The sequence below is a fragment of the Anser cygnoides genome, chromosome 1, assembly GCF_040182565.1.
Source record: "Anser cygnoides isolate HZ-2024a breed goose chromosome 1, Taihu_goose_T2T_genome, whole genome shotgun sequence".
Lineage (NCBI taxonomy): Eukaryota > Metazoa > Chordata > Aves > Anseriformes > Anatidae > Anser > Anser cygnoides.
Window position 1 is genome coordinate 132,279,249 of NC_089873.1, and position 20,851 is coordinate 132,300,099.

Sequence of the window (20,851 nt, forward strand, 5' to 3'; positions counted from 1 at the left end):
TGATCTAACAAAGAAAGTCCTAACAGCATTTTCTGGGTCACAATTCATCATCATAGAAGTGAGATAATGTATCACTGCATAAACAAGCCAAACTTGGCTTCATCAGAAAGAGTATCATTTCCTGTTATCCAGATACAGATCTGTATAATCAGATGGGAATCAAAAATCAAAATGTATTTTTAAAAGGAATTTTGACAGACTGTCAAAAAAAAATTCTCTGAACTGTTACGATGGATTTCCCAGCTGTTGAGAACATTCATTAACTGCACCACATATGATATGAAAAATGGATTTGATAAATATTTTCTAGCTTTAAGTCTGATTTATAATGAACTTTAAAATACTTCTTAATGGCCCAGTGAAGCAATAAAATGTGATGTCTGTCCAACAGAAGAACAATTATTCTGTGAGAACTTGATTTTTACAACCACATCTAAATACTGCTACTATTTGATAGACTGTATCAAACTATAAATCTTGCAGTTAATTCACTTGACTAATTAGAAGGATGGACAGTTTACTGATTAACCAGTCTCATTAATATTTGTTTTCACATATAATTACACAAACCTGAGTTAGAGTCTCCTGTTCATGTAGCAAAAGGAGTTTTGTTCCAGATCCTTCAACCCTCTGCTCCAGCATCAGTGAAAAGTGTTCAATACACTTGATGGAAAGCTTTTCTTGCAGTGTTAAGATGACATCCTAATTAACAAAGGATTTATAAAATGTGCTTTAATTTATGAAAGCTTGGGACCGAGTTCTTCGCTGCCACGCATGCTGCACGTGCACAGCGCAGGGTGGAAGCCCAGTGGTTAAAGGGGAGGATGGTTGTGTTTCATGCATGTTCTGTAAAAGTATACAGGACAACACACACATTCACATGGGAAAAATCAGTGCCTTTATATTCAAACATCTCTGAGATGGTATCAGACATGCATGTGAAAAATACATACGTACTGTGAATGGATATCTTTCTATGCAGCTTAGCATGCAAATTATACTTGTGTGGCCCTTAAATTATCTCTCTCAGTCTCTCTGCAAATAAAACCCTTCCATGCGAAAATGAGAGAGGGTCTTGCTACTCTTCTCTTTACTTATTTTTGGGTCAGGTCCACCAAAGATACAAAAAGAATTTTAAGTTCAACATAAAAATTAAATGAATGGCCATTTTTTTTTCTTTGAAGTTCACTTATAGATACTTGTGTTTAATGAACATACTTGAGTTTAAAACACTAAGAGGAAAGTCAACAATGATGATACCTGTGCCAAGCAGCAGCTCTAAATTTGGGGATCCTTTACATTTATAGTATAAAACCCATTTCTAAAGATTTTAAAAATATTTTTTCACATTGGTTTATGTCTAAGGGTAATCAGCTTGAGAACAACTGTTTCTAAAATAACAACTAAACAAATCTCAAAAAAACATTCAACCAATCTGTACTTTACTTTCATATAATGCTTTATAAATATACCTAGTATTATCTTCTGGCAAGGTATTTCTTGCTTTACTGACTGTAGTAACAAAAAGAAATATACAATAACCCATCACTTAAAAATAGTTTCACATTATCTTTGTGAAAAGATTAAAGCATTTTTATTCATTTACAAGATTTTTAGATATACATAAGCATCCAGATGGATAGGACTCACTAAGGAGATCATGATGAATTGTAATCCAAGTGTTTTAACATAATTTAGGAAGATTAATTGATCAATTACAGTGTGTTTATGGAAAATCAACACCAAATTGGTGGAAGGATGAAAAATGTATGTAGGAGGATGGGGCCAATTCTGTATGCTGTAAAGAATAAAAGACAGTATTAATGCATTGCAAGTAACCACTCTAAATAATGGAGGTTAATATTACATTGTTTTGACTAATGGGGAATTTATTGCTTATACATTAAATCTACTTTTATTTACACTCCTAAACTATGCTCAAAGACAAGGGACATAACAGTAACAGGAAGAAACATAATATTGAAAGTAATATTGTAAAAGCAGGTAATAAGGCACTATAATGGCACTGTCTGCTGCAAGCTGTCTTTAAAATATGATGGTAAAGCACATAGGCACTGAATTACCAGACTGATTTTTTGCTAACCTGTCTAGTCTTATCTTATAACCTAGAATCAGCCCAGGTGTTGCCTGCCAGCAATAAGGAAAGTGAGGACTGCTGGTGAGCCACCAGTTGCACCTGCATTGTTAAGTGGTGAGTTACTGGACTACTAGGGGCAGGAAAAAATGTGTTTGCCTTTACTCAAGTGGGGCATGTCTCCTTCACCTCAATTTAAGAAAAGCAGCAGAACCCACAACCACCCATCCATAATTAGCAATATGCACACACATTCTTGCAAGAACGTGTAATATATAGCTGTACAGGTTATGGAAGATATAATTGCCTGAATTAAATGAAAAGAAAATTATTCCTACAAACAGGCAGAATGACTAAGGTCAAAGTAGGCTCACAACATCATTACAGCTAATCGCTGAGCCCATGCGGGTATCTTTGCAAATGAGTGCAGGTTAGGTATGTGGTCTTGCAGTACGTGACACAGCCATGACAGAACTACCAAAAACCCATGTAATGTGATGGCCAAAGACTGTTCTTCAGAGGCAAAATATCCTGGAACAGGTTGGTTGGTTTTATGCTCATAGAATAAAATACTGGAAAGTAGGCTTGTGGGCCTTAGAAGGTACAGAAACCTCAGTATCTACATGAAGCATGTCTCCTAATTCTTCACCCAACCAAATTCTGAAATGGGCTGAAGAATGTCAGTATCTCACAGCTGTACAGTGGAGGCTGTTATCCATTCCTTGGATTTCAACTACACCTTAGGGATAGACATGAACTATAAACAAACTTGCAGCCCACTCTTACATGTAACCTCAATATCCATTTTGCCCTTTCACCTGCTGACCGGAATAAATGTCCCTGTGTTGACCTTAGTAAATTGCTTTCCTTGCAGTTCCAATTGATTAGGCATACTGTTTAATCAATCACAGTGAGAAGAAAAGCAGCCTTTCCTCAAACGTGCATAGCTTTATAATCCTTAAAAGCCAGAAAAAGTTGGCACTGCAGCTGAAAATTGCATTCCCAGCCTTTGCTGCTCATTCCCACCCAAACATCTCCCTTGTCTCAGTCTCACAAGATGCACGCTACCATGCAGTGACCTAGATTTGGTAACCGATCTGGGTTAAAACTAGCTCACCCAAACAAAATTCTTGAGAGAATAGTATCATGCCCAACAGTGCTAATCTTGCTGCTTACTACGCTACTCCAAGGCACTCACAGAGAGCGATGACTGGTTTAGGAACCTACATGAAAGAGTGTCACAGACACTCCCCAGCAGCCTTGATTGCATGCAAGGGCTTCACCACTTTCTTTCTCTGTATGAAAAGTGTTATGGAAAGTATAGAGGACATTACACTGAGACGAGCAGTATATCACCAACATAACCCTACAAAATCCCATCCCAAGTTCACTGGATGACAAGCTAGATGATATTCAATTAGCAACCAACATCTTAATCTGACTTTTGCTGACAAATCATACTCCTTTTTGGCAGTGTATCAAAACTGTAGGTCCATGTAATTTTAATTGGGTTCTAGTCACATTAAAATGATCACTTCTACTTTTTCTTCACTGACAATGCAACACATTTTTAACAGTAGAAAAATGGACCAAAACCTCATTATTTCTTAATCCAGCCCCAATTAAATACACCAGCAATTTTGTTCTTAAAGCATTCAAAGTAAATTATATTTACTGAAGGTCTTGTTTAAGCAGCGTTCTTGGCATTGCATGCCAAGGTACATCTAACCTACCTTTATTGAAGTGCTGCAGTCAAAACGGAAAGATTTGGTTTGTCCATTTTCCAGATACACCTTCAGAACATTTGGCATGAAAAGAAGTGAATTGTCCTTAACTGTTTCCTGCCAAGCAAATTAGTGAATCATATTACAACAAGTAAGAAAGGAAATCAAACTGCTGTTCTATAAAAAAGGACATAATTCAGATGTAAAGGTAACAACTGAAGATGAGTTTATTGGCTTAAACTAATAGCAGAATTAGCAATGTCCTGCAAGTGTGTAGTCATACTTGTTACAGCTGTACTTTATAGGTCTCATTCCTGGAAAAAAATAATTGTTCACTTACATTTTATGCCTGACTTGGAATATTATCTTTTCCTAAGTACTGTTTCTCTGACAATAAATGCTACCTCTGATGTCGAAATATTTTCAACAAAACAGAAAAATACATTACTGTTTCTCTGAACACAGTGAGCTATTTAGTGCCTTTACAAAACAGGAACTGCAGATTCATTAGAAAAAATTATAAAAAAAAGATGTTTTGCATTCTCTTTATAGATGTTGTAAGTGGCTATACCTGTCATCATTTAAGAAGAGTAACATATAATACTGCTACTTAATCATGACAACTCATAAGAAGGATAGTAAAATAAACAGGAAAAAGGAACGGAAAAGGCTTTTTTTTCTTTTTTTTTAAGTAAAAACTGCTTTTGAAAAAATGCAGTATCATTTTCAGTTTGGAAGAAAGTTGGATAAAGACATCAGTGGGGAATGATGTTCAGTTAAATTATGAAAATGAGCCAGGAGTTCATGTCTGGGGAGGAGTTCAGTGCCTCTCAAAGGGAGGCTGACTGCCTGAGGGCCGGAAACAAGTTCAGGTAGGTAAAACAAATTTTAAAGAGGTTTGTAAGGTAGTGTTGATCTGTTTTCCTGAATAGTGTTAACGTGTTTTCCTGACATGCTACTTTCCTTGAGTTTATGGTTTTCCTGTTATAAAATTGCCCTGGGAAAAAAACAAAAACAAAAAAAAGCAAGCATTATAAGGACTATAAAGAAAGACATATATGTGCCATCACCACAAAATGCCTTCACTATCATTTTAATTTTATTTTAAGAAGGGATATTTTTTTCACAATATTATGGGCACCATGGACTTTGAAAACAGACCTCCCTGAAACTTCAGAAACAGAAAAACCATTCCCTTCACAAGCCTTTCACTCCTGTTCCTACCATGTTCCTACCACTTTCCAGCCTTGTGGCATACCTTTGGATGAAATGCTCAGTCCTTCCTGAACATAAATAGTTGAACACTCACCGACACCTGGCCATTGATTATTACTTCTTCTGAGAAGCGCACTTTGACAGGATTGGACTTCAATCTTGCCTTTTTTGCAGCACTAATAAAAGCTGATTTAGGAGACTGGAAGGGAAAATGATGACAAAATATATCACACACTTTCAAGTTAAAACCTATCTTTTTCATTTTTTCACATTTTTGATACATTGGGAACTCCATGCATACAGCAACACTTTGCAGACTGTTCACTGAAGAATGGAAATGCAGTTGAACCGTAATGCTTCTTGAGATAATACATATGTACATACATACAAGGAGTCCGTGATATACTTCATGTTCTGAAAGTTATCCCACAGTCAGACTGGAGAGATGAGAAGGGCTCTCAGTGCACATTCAAATTCCGTGTAGTGCTCTCATGATGATTGCTGTGAACCAAACTAACTTTCTTCTTTGACCTGACTTTAATTTACTACATTGGAATCACCTGAGATCCAAGTGTTCAGCCCTTGGAAAAAAAAACCTCTCCGCATGGAGGAGTTTGACTAACAACTGGGCTAGCAGAGCCATTTTTTGTATATTTACAGTAAAAAGGATTTTTGTTTTCAGCAATAGAATCAAAGCAGTTTTATTCTCAGGTCAGTTATGAATACAGGCCTTCTGGCATTGCCCAACTCCATTACCATCATAATGGGCAACGGAAGAAATTCTAGCTTGGCTGAAAATCACTGGGTTCCTTGGCACCAGGTTTTGGTGTATTTGTTTCAGTAAGATATGAACTAGGTATTTCAAAATCTTTTTCTGAACTTCTGAGGAGTGGCCTTATTAGTTCTGGATACTGGAAATACTAACTCAATACTAACTATGAAAAACTAGTGCAGGCATTAGTGGTGATGATCCTGGAATAACTTCCTATTATCAACGGAACATGACAGCAGTTCTTGTAAACATAGAAAGTCTTGTCACCATCATTCAAATTTTGACTTGACTAGCAATCTGCAGGAGTGATGGAGTAGTTCAAGGCCCCCTTGCTCTTCTCATCCCTTATCTCTGCTGAAACTGCTGAAAAAGTTTTGTTGTTGTTGTTATGAAGAAGCCGTTTGTCTAGAAACTGTCAGGAAGAAGTCTTTAGCTTATTTCTGTATGCCACTGATGTTAGCTACTACCATAGGCTCAGTATCAGCCATTGAACAAGCAATGAAAGATGCTACATTCTCCCATGAAATATCAGAGCTATCCAATAATTCCTGGAGTGCAAAACAGAACCAGGAATAAAATGAACAGTTCTTCATTTTTACTGTTCATTTTTACTTACCTCTTCTTTAATAACTATGACCATACATGTTTTTATCCAGCAAGAGTAAACGACAGAAAATTCAACCCCAATATCAAACCAAGTTCAGTTTCCAAAACCAGTGCTAAAAATGCAGGACGCCAGAAGATTAGAAACACCAACAGGAGAAAAAAAAAAAGTTAAAAAAGTTTAAAAAAGCTAATGCTTCAGGATGGCGGGCCAAAAAAAACACACAATACACTTCTTCAACAAGAAGGGACAACACAAATGCTGAAGTAGAGTGCATACATATTGTACTTTAAAGATGAATTCCTAGAAAGACACAGTATACAGTAATACCATGATTAATATAATTGTACACACGCCTTGTCTGATTTCCCTCCCTCCCATACAGTCCCTTTCAGTGTGTAAGGGGTATATTCTATATGACATCAAAGTAATGGACTGCACCCTATCCATTCCCGCTGTCATGGGACAGTACGGCTATCGGAGTGGGCTGACTGGCTCTCCCTTGCAAGGGCAAGGGAAAAATGAGTGGCTTTCACTTGCTGGTCTTGCTGGAAGGGGGTTTTTACAGCTGTTCACTCTTATTGCAGATGAGTCACTAGCCTGGCTTCTCTTTACAGGCAGACTGACAAATTTTCTTCCAGATTCTGGCAGGTTTATTCCCATAGAGCAAATATGGCAAACCAGTACATGGTGTTGTCATCCTTTCCTCTACAACCTCACTTGCGGGGTGCCCAGACACTTATATTATTGCAAAATTGTGATAGCCCAAAAGGACCAAAAGGTTTAAACACACGTGCATTCCAGGCCATGAGGTTTAATGTACACTGTTGCACAGCCAGGGGAGCGCATCGTGGCTGGGTATGAAATGTGCAGCTTTTCTCCCTTCTCAATTATGCTCCTACTTCCTTCTTCACACGGAAAAGGGGCTGGGACTCAGGCCCTTTCTGGGTAAGCTTGAAAGCTGGTTGCTTGCTAAAAACCTTTGGATTGTGAAGCAGGGAGTGTAAGAAAAGCTCAAACAGCTGTGCCAAGTACTTAGGGGAGTGTGGGGGACATTCTGTGTTAGTTAGAGGTTTGTGTAGTATTACATCTTTTGCATTTAATTACACAATCTCATTGTCTCTGCATCAACTTGGCATTTGACATTTTCTCTTTGAGAAAGGAAGCATTTCTAAAAAGTGAGACAAATACCTAGGAAAACATTTCCTTTTGATTATTGAAACTTGCTTGTCTAACAAAACATCAGCAAAATAGTGTGCTGCTCTATTATATTTTAATGCCTTTGGATTTGTTGGTGAAGAATGCTATCAATTAATGATTCTCACAGTGCCATGTTCATTTGTTTCTGATACTGTCTTTTAGCCAAATGGAAGCCATTATCCTCAGTTAATGACCTTAAGCAGGAGGTGTTTACACTAATGCAGAACATTTATCACTGCAAGTAAAGTATTTGCATTGTCACAGACAAAAACAGCTTAATTAGAGTGACTTTTGCAAAATGAGGGGACACATTTTAACAAGGAGTCAAAATACTTCAAAAAAAAGACAAACTTCACAATATGTAACCTAAGCAGCGTTTCCTGTAAAAAGTTCAAATTTATCACAAATTTCAATAATTTTTACTTGTTTACACAGAGCTCAGCAAAAATTCAGCTGATCATTTCAACACTCTTTAGAGAAACTGCTAACGAGAGACGAAGCACTGCATAGAGGTTTGCTTTCAGGAAATGACAGTGAAGACTGAGAGCCTCCTTTAAATGCTGCTTACTGGGGAGAACAATGTATGGGTATCCCATCAGCAGGGTCAAAACATGAGAAATTACTATAACAAGAGCAGACTTTCTGGAAGGCTTTTTAAAGAACTCCTTTCTTTTATTTTTATTTTTTTATTTTTCAGAATTCAAAATTAGATCTTATATTTGACAGCAGCATTATAGCAGGTCATTTTTGGAGAGCTGTTTGCAACAACACCCTTCATTTTGAGGGAAACTGTTTTTCAATGAAAATAAGAATGTCTAGTATTTTGTTCACTTTCGCAGGTAAACTGTGATTTGGGGAAGATTCCAGGTGAAATAGTCTTTATTTGCTGAAAAAGCCCCTTTGAGTGCTCTTGCTGGTAAAGGTGCTGCAACAATGAAACCTTTACTCGTGCTCAGGAAATAGAAGGATGGAGCACTTAGAAGGAGATAGTGTAGTACTGAGCTACCATAAAGAAATCAACAAGGCAGCTGCATGGGGCAGTCCTAAAGGTGAAGGGAAAACCTGCTTCTTGACAATGAGTGTCAAATCAGACATTCAAATCAGAAATAAGGTAGTTTTAAATAGCCGCAGACTACATACACAATCAATTTTAAGCTTGTTACCTAAAATTAGTCACTAGTTTAATATGAAATACTGTATTTCTTAGGAAATGGGGAAAAATTGCATGACTGCAAAAATGTGTTGACTTTTTGGTCCATCTCTAAAGGCAATTATGTGAAACAAACATTAGCAAGCAAATAATATGTGAATAAGAGGAAGTATTAAATTCATTAAGTGGAACAGTACATAATGCCCAAAGGCAAACTAAAAACCACCATTCATAGCTGTGAGGAAGGCTGAAACAACAACACTTGCTCACAAGAGTATTGTAGAAGAGCAGATAGGGACATGTATGTAATAATGTTGAGAAGTTTTACTATGTAGTAATTTGTTATCACCACAGGCCACTGACAGATCACCATCAGGAGTATTTCTTTCTTAAACTCTAGGCACAAATTCAATTGCTGAAATAATGGTCAGATTTGGGTTCTTTCTTAAAAAAAATGTTGTTGTTGTTATCCCTAAACAATGTGATCTATCAGGGACAATCATATTTTACCATTTGCATTATTTACATTTTACTATTGTTTGATGATAATCACCATCTGATCTTTAGTCTCATACAGTTGTAACATATAGCTGCAATGTAGAGATCAGCCAAATCTTACTTTAATCTAGTCATTGCAAAAATTCAACCAGCTACATCAACATTAAATGACAGCCTGGTTTTCTCTGTCCCAAATACCATGGGTAAAACCACAGATCTGATTCAGGCTTTGTGAACATGTAGACATCAAAACTCATTTCACGACTAGATGGGCCTGAACCACCTATTTCTGCATTTACAAAATGTGGAGATCCTATGAGAAATTCCCTCCATTGGCCTTTTTGGATACTGCCCTACAATTCTTCAAGGAGAAAGACCTTTGGGAATGAAAGAAGCCTTCACACCATACAAACCCAAGCATTAAAAAAAGACAAAGTGCTTGATAATGCACCAGAGATGGTAGAAAGGCCTAATGAAGAGGTAAAAGAGACCTAATGGCAACTGTGGGGGAGAAAAACAGGAAGAAAGAACTAGAAAGAGAAAGGGGTGGACAGACTGAGGGGGGAAGGGGCTTTCATTTTGCTGAAACAACATGGAAGTTCACACAGAATTTTCTCATAGTCTTCACTGCTAAACAGACTGCATATTTTGTACAACTACACTCCATAAAAATTCATATAGCCATAGAAGAGGCCTTCTGGAAGAAAGGACAGAAGCAATAGTGCTCACTGGGATTTATGCTACAAAAACATGAAAGATGAAAAGGTTGTGCAGCACAGTTCTCACATGAGAAGAGTCTAGTTCAAACAACAAAGCTGTTGGGAAGTGGCCATGTATCAGTACTAGTATCAGTGGCCTGTACATATAGGAGTCAACACAGTGATAGTGGTTGTCAGTAGCCACACCATGATCCTTTGAGTGTAGAGTTAAAGATATGTATGGATCTGACTATACTAAAAAAGCTCATATGGAAGATATACACTAGCTAAGGTATTAAGGATGACTGTGAAAAATGCTATTATGTGAACATTAAAAAAGAGAGTCATCATTTTTACACTGTCTTCACAACTTCAAGTAGTCAAGTACTGTCCTGTTCAACATGCTCACATCTGTCTTCTAAATGCTTCCTAAAACTACACCTTGGTATTCTTTCTCACTTTAGATTTTGAAGTCTTTGGGACAGACCTGTTTCTCTTTTATACCCTTCTTTGCAGCAACGATAGTAGATATGGTAGTTGTTCCTATTACGCGACTCCATATGGCAAAGCAGCATGAAAAGTACTGTGAGACTCAATACAATGTTGCCACAATCATTACAAGTCAGAAATAAGTGTTATTGACATTTTTTCTGTAAACATTTTGTCTCAGACATGTAACTATGTTATAAAAAAAAGCATCTCTTTCAAACAAAGGTAAAACAAAAAAAAATCCCCAAATCTTATCCTTTTCTCATTCCAGAACTTATGCACAGTAAAGTTGTCATAGACTTCAGTTGTGCCTGGACTGTATCCAAGAAATTTAAGAGATTAATCATGAAAGCAACCTATCAGATTATCTGTAGGTATAAAATCTGAAGAGATAACAAAACAGGCAAGTTATTTGTTTTGAGTAATGCTTAAAACTTAATAAACCACCAATCAGAACAGTCCTCTTACAGAATAAAATTGTCAGAAATGATAATCAAATGTCATAATTTCAAAAATCTAAACTTTAAACTGCTTCAACTGCTTCATCTGTTCAGCCACCTTCTTATGAGCAGCAGTGACATTAACATAGGAGAGATTTGTAGATTGTTGGAAGGAACAAGATAGTCTAATGTCTTGGTTTGGTCATAATTAAATTAAATTTTAAAGAGTTTAAGCATTAAACAAAACTGAATGCACTTAAGCAAAAATGATCTGCAAAAGCTTTCAAAAAGAACTAAGTGAGCTACAGAGTACTATAAATCTAAATTACTTCTACTTTCACCTGCAATCATAAAGAATGGTTACTTGAAAGCATGAAAACAAAACACTCTAAATAGCGCAAATAAAAACAATTAAGAAACAGCACTCCTGTAATCCATCTTGGCAGATAGTTTTCATGCAATGATAGAAACAAAAAGGTTCATCATTATGAAGAGAGTTAGTTGAAATGTTTCTAAAGATGTATTTCTGCCAAGAATGGCGAAGAGGTTCAGTCTTTATTTAAAAATTCTTACTTTTCCTTTGTCTGGTTTCTACTTCATCTTTCCAGTTTTATGGGCAAAAGAGTAGAAGGAAAAAGGGAGGCAGAAAAAAATAAAGAAAAGGGGAAAACAATTTTATCATAATTTTTGAAGACAAATATTGTTTCCAAACTGTGAGACAAAATATATTTGCCAAAGGACCCACTGCACCCACTACATCTGCTTCCTGCACAGAAGACCACAACAGGTAAGCAACCAGAGTACAGCAGTACTTAGGATGGAGAGCCTAATGATGAACATCACATAACAGGCTCAGGCACTACTAATGGTGTCATTGAGGCAGTATGACATCCAGCATGAGCCAGATACTCAGGGTGACTCAAGAGTCCCCAGGAAACTTTGGAGCCTTGTATAAACTGACCCTGTACTGCTTCAGAGGTCAAACTTGGCTGGACACACTGGCAGCATCTCAGCTGGTCCCAACCCCACAGCACACTTTCATTTCCACTGCAAGATAACTTTGGCTTGAAAGTGGTGAGGGAAAGATGCTACGAACCAACATGGCCCTGGTCTGGACATGTAGGAAAACACAATAGGTGTGGGGAAAAATGAAGATCTGCCTGGTGCAACAGTCCTGCAGCTGAGGCTAACACCCAGTAAGACCGTGCCGTTGAAGCATCCCGACTTTGGAATAAAAATGAATCAATTAAAGCCAGCACTGATATGAATACATCTGCTGTTCTGTGGGCATTCTCAGGGAGACAATCTTCATGCCTACATGAGATAAAACTTCCATCACCCCCAAAAACACGAGTGCCTCATCTGCAGAGGTAGAGCTGTGGGACTCTAACAGACCTACCAGAGAGGGGCAACCCAACTACATTTATAAGCTGGGCACATGAGCCCAAATGGCTGACACAACAGCAAATGTCATTCAGTGGCTTAGTGACATCTGGAGGAGGCTTAGTTATTGATTAGCATTAGGTGCTATGTATGAGAGGAGCAGATTCAGCCTTGTCAGTCCTCAAACAGGGCTTGGACCCAAAGAGATGGGAAGATATCAGGTCATGATGTAACTTCTTCTACAGGTCAAATGCTGGAAGAAGACTGCACCTTCTCCACTGAACATGGCGTGCACAGTTCATTTAGGTTTCAACTTCCATTACATTCACTACATACGGGCTTGCCCTCACACGAGCATCACAGCAACAGGCCACAACACCTCAAAGGTAAGCTGCCCACTTCTAAGGGCTACATATAACCAGCACTAAATCATAAGCCTTTTTGTCACCAGACATTTAAAGAAAAGAATGAAACCTGTCAACAGATAAAATAAGACAACCTGTATAAAAAAGGGAAGTGGGTGAGGATTTTTTTCCCCTGTATTATATACATTCCCCATAATCAAAACAACTGGCTGTAATCCAGCTAGCTTTAAAAACAGTTACATTCTTTATTTAGCCAGGCAACACTGCTAGTGATCTTACTGCAGTGCAGCAGCCCCTGCCTTGTTTTGCTGGGGAGCACGTGCTTTTCCCCCACAATTTAGCTGCTGTGTGGACTGGCTTCTTGAAAGTGAAGCAATGACGATATGACCTCCTCTAAACTAGTCAGAAAGGCTAACCAGTAGTACAGGAGCCACACAGCAGTGATCAAATTGCATTTGTAAGATGTATGTTTTGGCAGTTTCATCAGATAAATTTGTTTTCATACTTTTCTGTCAAATCTGTTATTCTTGGGGAAAGGGATGCAATTATCACTTATTAATCAAAACGCTTGTGCATCAGGCTAGCAAAAAGGGAAGTGACTACACCTGTTGAATTTGAAATCACTACTGATCCATCGTTGAGCCCCCACTGTGGTCTACAAAGTGTGTGTGGTTGTGCATGGATGTATGAAGGGAAGAGAGAGAGGTGCTCCATCCCCTGACTTAGCTTCACTCCTTTTTCATCTGACCTTCTTCAATGATGGGTTTGAGCTGAAGGGCCATAAACCCACTTCCACAAACCATTAAGTGAGGTGCAAAGGCATGTCCCATCAGCCAGCTGAGAGGTGGGCTGCAACTGCTCCCAGTTCCTTCCAGCCAGCCTCATGTGATTGCCTTTCTGCCTCTCCTCTCCCCTCATCTCCACACGCTCTGCCCTGGAGATGCATGCAGAGCCCTCCATTGCACAAGGTATAACCAGTTTGATACTGAAGTGCAAGTCTGTGGAACTGAGGCAGAATTACAAAAAGAACACAAGCTGCAACAGGTTTAGAAGAGGGGCAGCCCTGTGCTGCACCTCCCCTGTCCCTCGCTCCACTGGTGGGGACTCCTCGGCCCTAGACAAAGCCCTGCCTGAGCTCTGCCCATTGCTGCAGGCACCACCTTCCACCAGCCAACAGCCAAAGGCAGCGCCGTGCCCACTCCCCACTTCCACGTCAGGCTCATGAGGGATGAGCAGTTTCCATTTGACAGAGACAGAAGCAATGCGGCGGAGGGGACTTGGCCCAGGCCATCTCCCAAACCTCAGAAGATGCTGGAAGCAGAACTCAGCATCCCCCTCTGTGCATTCTCCTGGCAGGAGTTTAACAATGCTGTTACTATTTAACTTGCTAATATATTCTGCGGTATGCAGTAACGCAGTCCGAGACACCACCTTTAAGAGACACAGCCCTTATCTCACTTATTTCTTTTTATTGCACAGATGAGGTAAAGACAGACAGAATATAGGCAGAGAAAAAGCTGCTATGTTGCTAAGAAACTATTTCAGAAAACACTACAGATACTTACAGGGTAAGGTTGAACAACAGTAAGGAGGATTGATTCTTTGCAGCTTCTATAAAAAGAAAAAAGAAGTAAAATCAAGTAAAGGTTCATACGTTTATGCACTACACATAACCAGCTTATCTTTCTAATGGAGAAAACTGCATTAATATGGCAAAATGTTTATTACAGTCACATATCAGAGAATTACAGCGATGAATACCAAAATAACAATGAATATTAAAAATAACTTTTTTTTCCAATATAACAAACTGAATTAACTTAATTTTGCAGCTCATACTATAAAATATTTGCTCCATTAGAGACCTGCATACTCCAATGATGATTTTCCCTAATAAGAATGGAATAACATTTGATTAATTCTATCAATGCAGTATCTATAGACTACACATTTATTTTGCCTACTTTACAAACAAAATTAATTTTTTATATCATCTACTTCTTGTACACTTAATGCAAAATTTATCTGAAGATAGCTGTGTTTTCAGAACAAGAATGAGGACAAAATTTAGCCCCAGACTCTTCTCTAGCTCACCTTTAAAATCAGTAGATGAAGATTACTATTTGGTGAATATCTCAGTTAGAATTTTTAGTTTTTTCTACTAAGTTGCTAAATAAAGGTTCTTCTTTAAAATTGAACAGCTCTTATTTAGGAAGAAATGAGTGAATGGAGAAGAAATCAGCAGCTCTCAATCCCTTCCCCCCCCCCCCCCCCAAAGAGAAAAACTTATTAGGAAACTTGATAAGATCAAATGGTCTAGACAAATGACAAATACATACATATTTTGTCTATTGATGGGCAGTTCAGACTCATGGATAACTGGGGAAAAGTAAGGGCAAAGTGGAATAATGAGGAAAAAATGCCAATCACAGTCAGTATCTATTGTGTTACATTATTGGACAGAGGGCTTCTGAGGGCAATATTAGCTGTGAAAAAGTCGGGTGCCATTTTGTTGAGATGGAGTTGATTTTCTGTTAGTTTTACTACTTTCAAACACATTTAATTGCTTATTTATGTGACTTATTGCTTGGCTAACTGAAGTACAACTGATCTGGCATGCCTGAACTGTTCAACAGTACAAACTAAAATAAATCACACTGCATTGGTCTTACTCAGTGTCACCTTATACTGTATATTCACACCATTGATGAGCCATTTAAAAGGCAAAAAGCAAGGAAAATGGAGGAGAATCTACAAGCCCAGTTAAAAAACTGGTCTGGAAAAGGGGCATACTTGATAAAGCCATCTCATCTCTGAAAGCCAAGTGAGACAGCAAATTCTACCTCTGTCAAAGCCATCAGTCATGCGAGCAGCAAAGTTTGACCAAATATCCCCTAACTAAAGTAAAATTTCTAAAGCTTCAATTTTTACTCCTCGTATTAGATATTTGTATCATTGCATGAAAAGAGTATAGAAAGGCTTTTCTAAAGAATGTATTGAAAGTTTGGGTTGCCTTTCTGTGCTCAGAACAACAGAAATAAAATTAGGTTACAAAGTTAAAATACTGTACTGAGGAGCTACATGTGGTGAAAATTGAACAATCTGCCACAAAATAAAATTATTTTGTCCCCTTTATATATAATCATAAATACTTTAAGGAATTTCCCACGATTAATTTTTATTTTAATAAAACATTCCAAAGTTAAGCTCCAGAAATGACTTATTCAATCATGAAACAGCTTTTATTTACAGTGTTCATATATGTGAACATTTACATTCTGTTTTTAAGATCTGTAAGCTACTGATAGCAGTTTTGGAAATCTCTGCAATTATTCTTTATCATTCTCCATTGTTATTCTTGAAGATTTTATAGCTCATAGTCTAAAAGTAGCAATCTCCATTCTGTTTTGCTTAACAACAGGATTCCCTCTACTTTCTTCTGTTCTACCTACCATACTTTTGGGATTCTGAAAATACATTATAAGAAATGTAATTTATTTCACAAATCTCACAGTTGCATCTATACTGTCCACTTCTATCCGATTTGTCACTGCCATATTAATCTAGGCATATGTGTAGATGTAAAAGTACAGAGGGTTGTTAGCTACAGGATAAACCACATCCCTGGGATAAGTACTCCATGCCCAACTGTCCTCTTCAATTACTTTCAACACACTGATTTATGTTTCTTATGAAAAGCGAGATTACTTGCATGGTCTACCTCCTGTTGATCAGTTAGTTACCCTAGAGAGTCACCTTTATGAAAGAAAATCAACTTCTAATGAAAATGTTTTTCAGCTGTTCATTACTCTTGGATCAAACCAAGTGCCAGTGTAGGCAGCATTCAGCCTAGACTAACAAGATTTTTAAGCCAACGGGTCATCATATTAAAATTTATTTTGGGTATAAGACTTGCTTACAGGGTAATCACTTGCATTGGGAGGATGCTAGACCTCAGAACATTCACTCAACATTTGAGTCTATAATAAGGCCATTCAGAGTATCTGGAATCATGTATGTTACATATACTAAAAGCAGCTGTCAAGCACCATTTATAGCCCTTTCATCATCAGACAAAACTTTTTATATAAAACACATATAACATACAAAACACAGCACAGTTACAAGATAAATACATGTTTAATCTGCAGCATTTTGATCTGCAGTACTCAGCCATGACTGCACCACCCATTCTAAAACCTTCTAAACCCATGATAACAAAACTTCACATCACTTTCTACTTCCATTATTGTTAGAAAATCATATATACCTAAATGATAATCCTTGCATTGCACCGGAGACTCTCCATTGTGACACATATTGTTTCTAACACAACACGGGAAAAACAATGGAACCAGTGACCATGTACTGTGCTCTGTAAGTTTTACAGCTTAAATGTATGTGTAAATATGTATGTTCATATTGACAGCAGAACACACAAACAGCTTAGACTGAATTACACAAACCAGGTATATCACCACACTTAAGCTACTTCTTCTAAGCAACTTTGGAAAGATAGTGGCAAAAACTAAAGGAACAACTGCAGTCTTACTTCCCCTCTGAATTGGCTTTTCCGCTTTCAACAATCTGACTAAAGTAAAAGAAAATAGATATGCATATATTTAACCTAAATATTATTTTTCTAAATTTAGACTCTTGTCTACGTATTGTTTTCGAAGCCAAACTTACTCAAGACCAATGATATGCAATTCCAAGCTTTCACAAGACCTGTGGACTTTCTGGGTGCCCTACTATCTGACCAGCTAACAACAATGCAAAAATAAGTTACCATCGTGTTTCTTTCATTTCCTGACATTAGAATCAAATGGTGAGAACAAGGCTAAAATATCAAAATTGCAAAGGGAATTTCAGTGATTCATCTATTTGTGCTTTCCAGGGCCCTGCACAGTGATTGTATTTGTCCATTCTGCCTACTCATTACAGATACTCAGGCTGCAACACCGAGAGAATATAGATGGTTTGAGAAACAAATTACAGCACATTATAAAGGTTAAAGTTGTATTACTAAGTATCAAGCATCTCAGACTACATGAGGCGTTAACATTCTGCTACAATACCAGCCATTGACTTTGACTTTGAACTTGCAGGTGGAAATTACTGTCTCTCTTCTGCTTCCCTTTGAGCTTGAAGTGGGGAAGGAGAGTGGGAAGGAGTTGGGCGAAGGAAATGTGGGGAGAGTGGGGAAATTCCCAGTATCTGAACCATATGGAACAAGTGTTTCTGTTCTTTGCATGTGTCCTGCAGCAAATAGGGGTATACCAGGTTTCTCTCCCAGTGAAGATGTACACAATAGAAACCGACATATAATAAATAGTATAATTTACAGGGAATGTAATTTAAGAAAAAATCTAAAACTTCTTTTGAAATGCTATCCTTTTTCTTTGCTATTTCTGGACCCTCTGCTGTGCTTTGGGTCTTACTATTGATGAGAAAGGTCTGAATTTCACAATTATGGAGTAGGATGCCATGATTTGCAGTATGTTTCACACTATGTTTTTAAAGTAAGGAAAGGGATGCAAGCAAGTCAAAAACTAACTACAGAATGTGTCAGGTTACCTGAAATACCATATTCAAAGCTAAGAAAAGTAGAACTTATCTCAACCTAGTATCTAAGCTAGAGAAGAATTATTCAGCATTTGAATGTCTTTCATTATTTTGAAGACTAAGGCAGTAATAACGAACAAAAGACTTTTCATGAGAAAACTAAAGTCACTCTATTGTAGTACATTAGGAATGATTTCAAAAGGATCATTTTGATTTGAGCTGTATATACATTTTTACATAAAACCTGTTCTCTTTACAGTAGTTATCTTCACCTGAGGGAGCTCCAAATTTCACTTCTCCAGACTTCTGTCACGTGCAATGGCTCCTGTGGAAGTTTGCCAGAGGTATGCCTGAATTTACCTCCAGGGCTAGAGATTTCTACTGGAGGGAACTTGGTGGGACACAGTAGACTTGTCTTAGCCTTGTGCTTCTTCATTCTTTGCTTTTATCGCACAGCCGCCCCCCCCCCCCCCAGTGTGCCTCCAGGTCATTCAATGGTGCCAACCCCCCTGGGTGGTCTGGGGAACCTTGTCAAGTTGGGGAACAAACTTGTATTCATTGAAACCCACGAAACAATGCAGAGGAATGGAGGAAAGAGGCTTTAAGAAGAAGATAATGCCTTTCCTGAGGCTATTTTTTGTCACAGGAGAGGCAGCATTGTGCAAACATAAACACACAGGCTAACATAGAACTCCTCCAGCACACATCATGGTGTGTATGGTTCTTCTCTCTCCATTTCCGAAGGCAACACAGCAGCACGCAAACTACAGGCAACGTTTCCATGATTCAATAGCTTCTAATTAAGAAGTACAATTAAAAAAAAAAACACAAAACAACAAAAAAATGTACTACTGTGGGAAGACTGCTTCTGGCCTCTGGATTACATGAACCCATAGATGAACGCTATTTAGTAGCAGGCGAAGAATCTGACCTCTCAAACCCTAAGCAGATGGTATTTTCCAGACAAATTTTATGAGTGACAATGGGATTTCAGTCTGTGGCCACCCAGCTGGCTGCACTGACCTCTGGGGAGTCTCTCTGAAGACCCTGTACACAGCTAGAGATGGGCATTGCTGCCATCATGAAGGCAAGGCAGGGTGTGCCATGCATGGCATTGCATCTCCAACGCCATCTCAGAGAACAATTGCAGGAGTGCAGCAGGCAAGAAAAGTAGCAAGAGGCTCATGAAGTAATGTGTGCTACCATAAAGGATGAGGTGTGGAGTTCAAGTTCGGGGAGGTAGGGTAATGCTGAATGGTGTATGGATAGAGGAAATGGAACATGAAGCCAAGGTCTTGCTTTGAGGGTGGTAGTGGACACATGGGGAACAACACAGGAAATGGATGGGAGCATCAGGTTAGACTCTTTTCTCCAGGGACGACAGTCTACAGAAGTGAAGACCATGGTGTTCAGGTCTTATTTCTGGAGATAGGAAGAGTGCATTGGAGTCCCTGATTTCAGAAAGCAGAGGGATCATGCTCACATTTGGAAAGCTGGCAGCGGCATCTTCCGCCACTGTTAATGGCAGTACCTGCCCTTAGCCTCACAGTCAATGCAGGGAAATACTCTTGACAATCAAGCAATGTCAACTTGTGAACTCTTGAATCCAGTGATTTAATTTGAATAACTCTGCTGCTTCACAAAATCCTTAAAAATTAAGTCTGCCATTAAATATGTGAGGACTTTCAGTGCCAGAAGCGATCCACACAAGGATCTGGGAATTTTACAGCATTTCAGTTTGAGTGTCTGAGTCCTAAAAACTGCAAGAAATGATCGCTTGAAATGAAGATTGCTGTATAAAGTAAAAAAAAAAAAAAAAAAAAAAAAGAAAAGGTATAAGCACAGGATTATTCCTGCACTGCAAGATCAAACAGCAGCAGAAACTCAGCTGAGAGAAAAGATACTCTGATTCTAACAGAAATAACTTCAATAATAGCATACAGAAAATTACTGTCAAAGCAAATTGCATTTTATATAAATGTTCTTTCTTTTAAAGGTCTGGCATGGTGTGAAAGTCAACCTTTAAAATTGTCACAGTCTGCAGCTGGCACTAATTGGAACCCTTGTTGGCTGTCTCCATAAGGGGCCAAGAAGCAAGCGTGTCTGCAGGCTGAATTATGCTTGCTGTCTCTGACAGAAGTGGTCCCTTCAGATCAGGGCTGTGGCATGCTGGTGGGGTTTCATACAGGAGATGCCATTTTAGATGCCTCTGCTGTAAAGGCTTCAAGAATAAAAAAGACTCCTGCTCTCTAAGGTTGTTCATCTGCCAAGCTTTCACATGTACCAAATTCACTGTTTTCTCCTATATTAGCACTGTGGCAAGGAAAACCCTATGAAGAGGAAGTTCTCGAATTTCAGTGATTTATGAAGACCTATATACAACTCTAGCCAAAATACTCCTCCCATCCACAAACACCCAAAGTCATCTAGTTGCTAATATTCTCAAGTATAAGGTTATAATTTTTGTAACTGAGTTACCAAAATGTTAGTCAAACAGTAAATACCTGTGTACACTGTACAAGACTGCCGTGGTAAAACTGCTTGGAAATTGAAACAGCAGCACTACAGTGCTGTCTAACTACTGAGTAATGCCACTTGCAATTCTTTACCAGACAGTGCCTCACTTGCTCCTTCTTATTACACCAGTCTTCAA

At 38.3% G+C, this 20,851-nt stretch overlaps 1 protein-coding gene across 10 annotated transcripts in view; it reads right to left on the reverse strand.

Annotated features, from left to right (window-relative positions):
• FRMPD4 (FERM and PDZ domain containing 4) overlaps positions 1–20,851 on the reverse strand; it is a 309,339-nt gene that overhangs the window by 17,729 nt on the left and 270,759 nt on the right. For all 10 annotated transcript variants that reach the window (XM_048066738.2, XM_048066736.2, XM_048066740.2 and 7 more), the window contains 4 exons: positions 14,199–14,244; positions 5,129–5,233; positions 3,829–3,936; positions 571–702 (listed from right to left, as the gene is read on the reverse strand). In XM_048066738.2, coding sequence (XP_047922695.1) covers positions 571–702; positions 3,829–3,936; positions 5,129–5,233; positions 14,199–14,244 — 391 coding nt within the window. The remainder of the gene's footprint in view (positions 1–570; positions 703–3,828; positions 3,937–5,128; positions 5,234–14,198; positions 14,245–20,851) is intronic.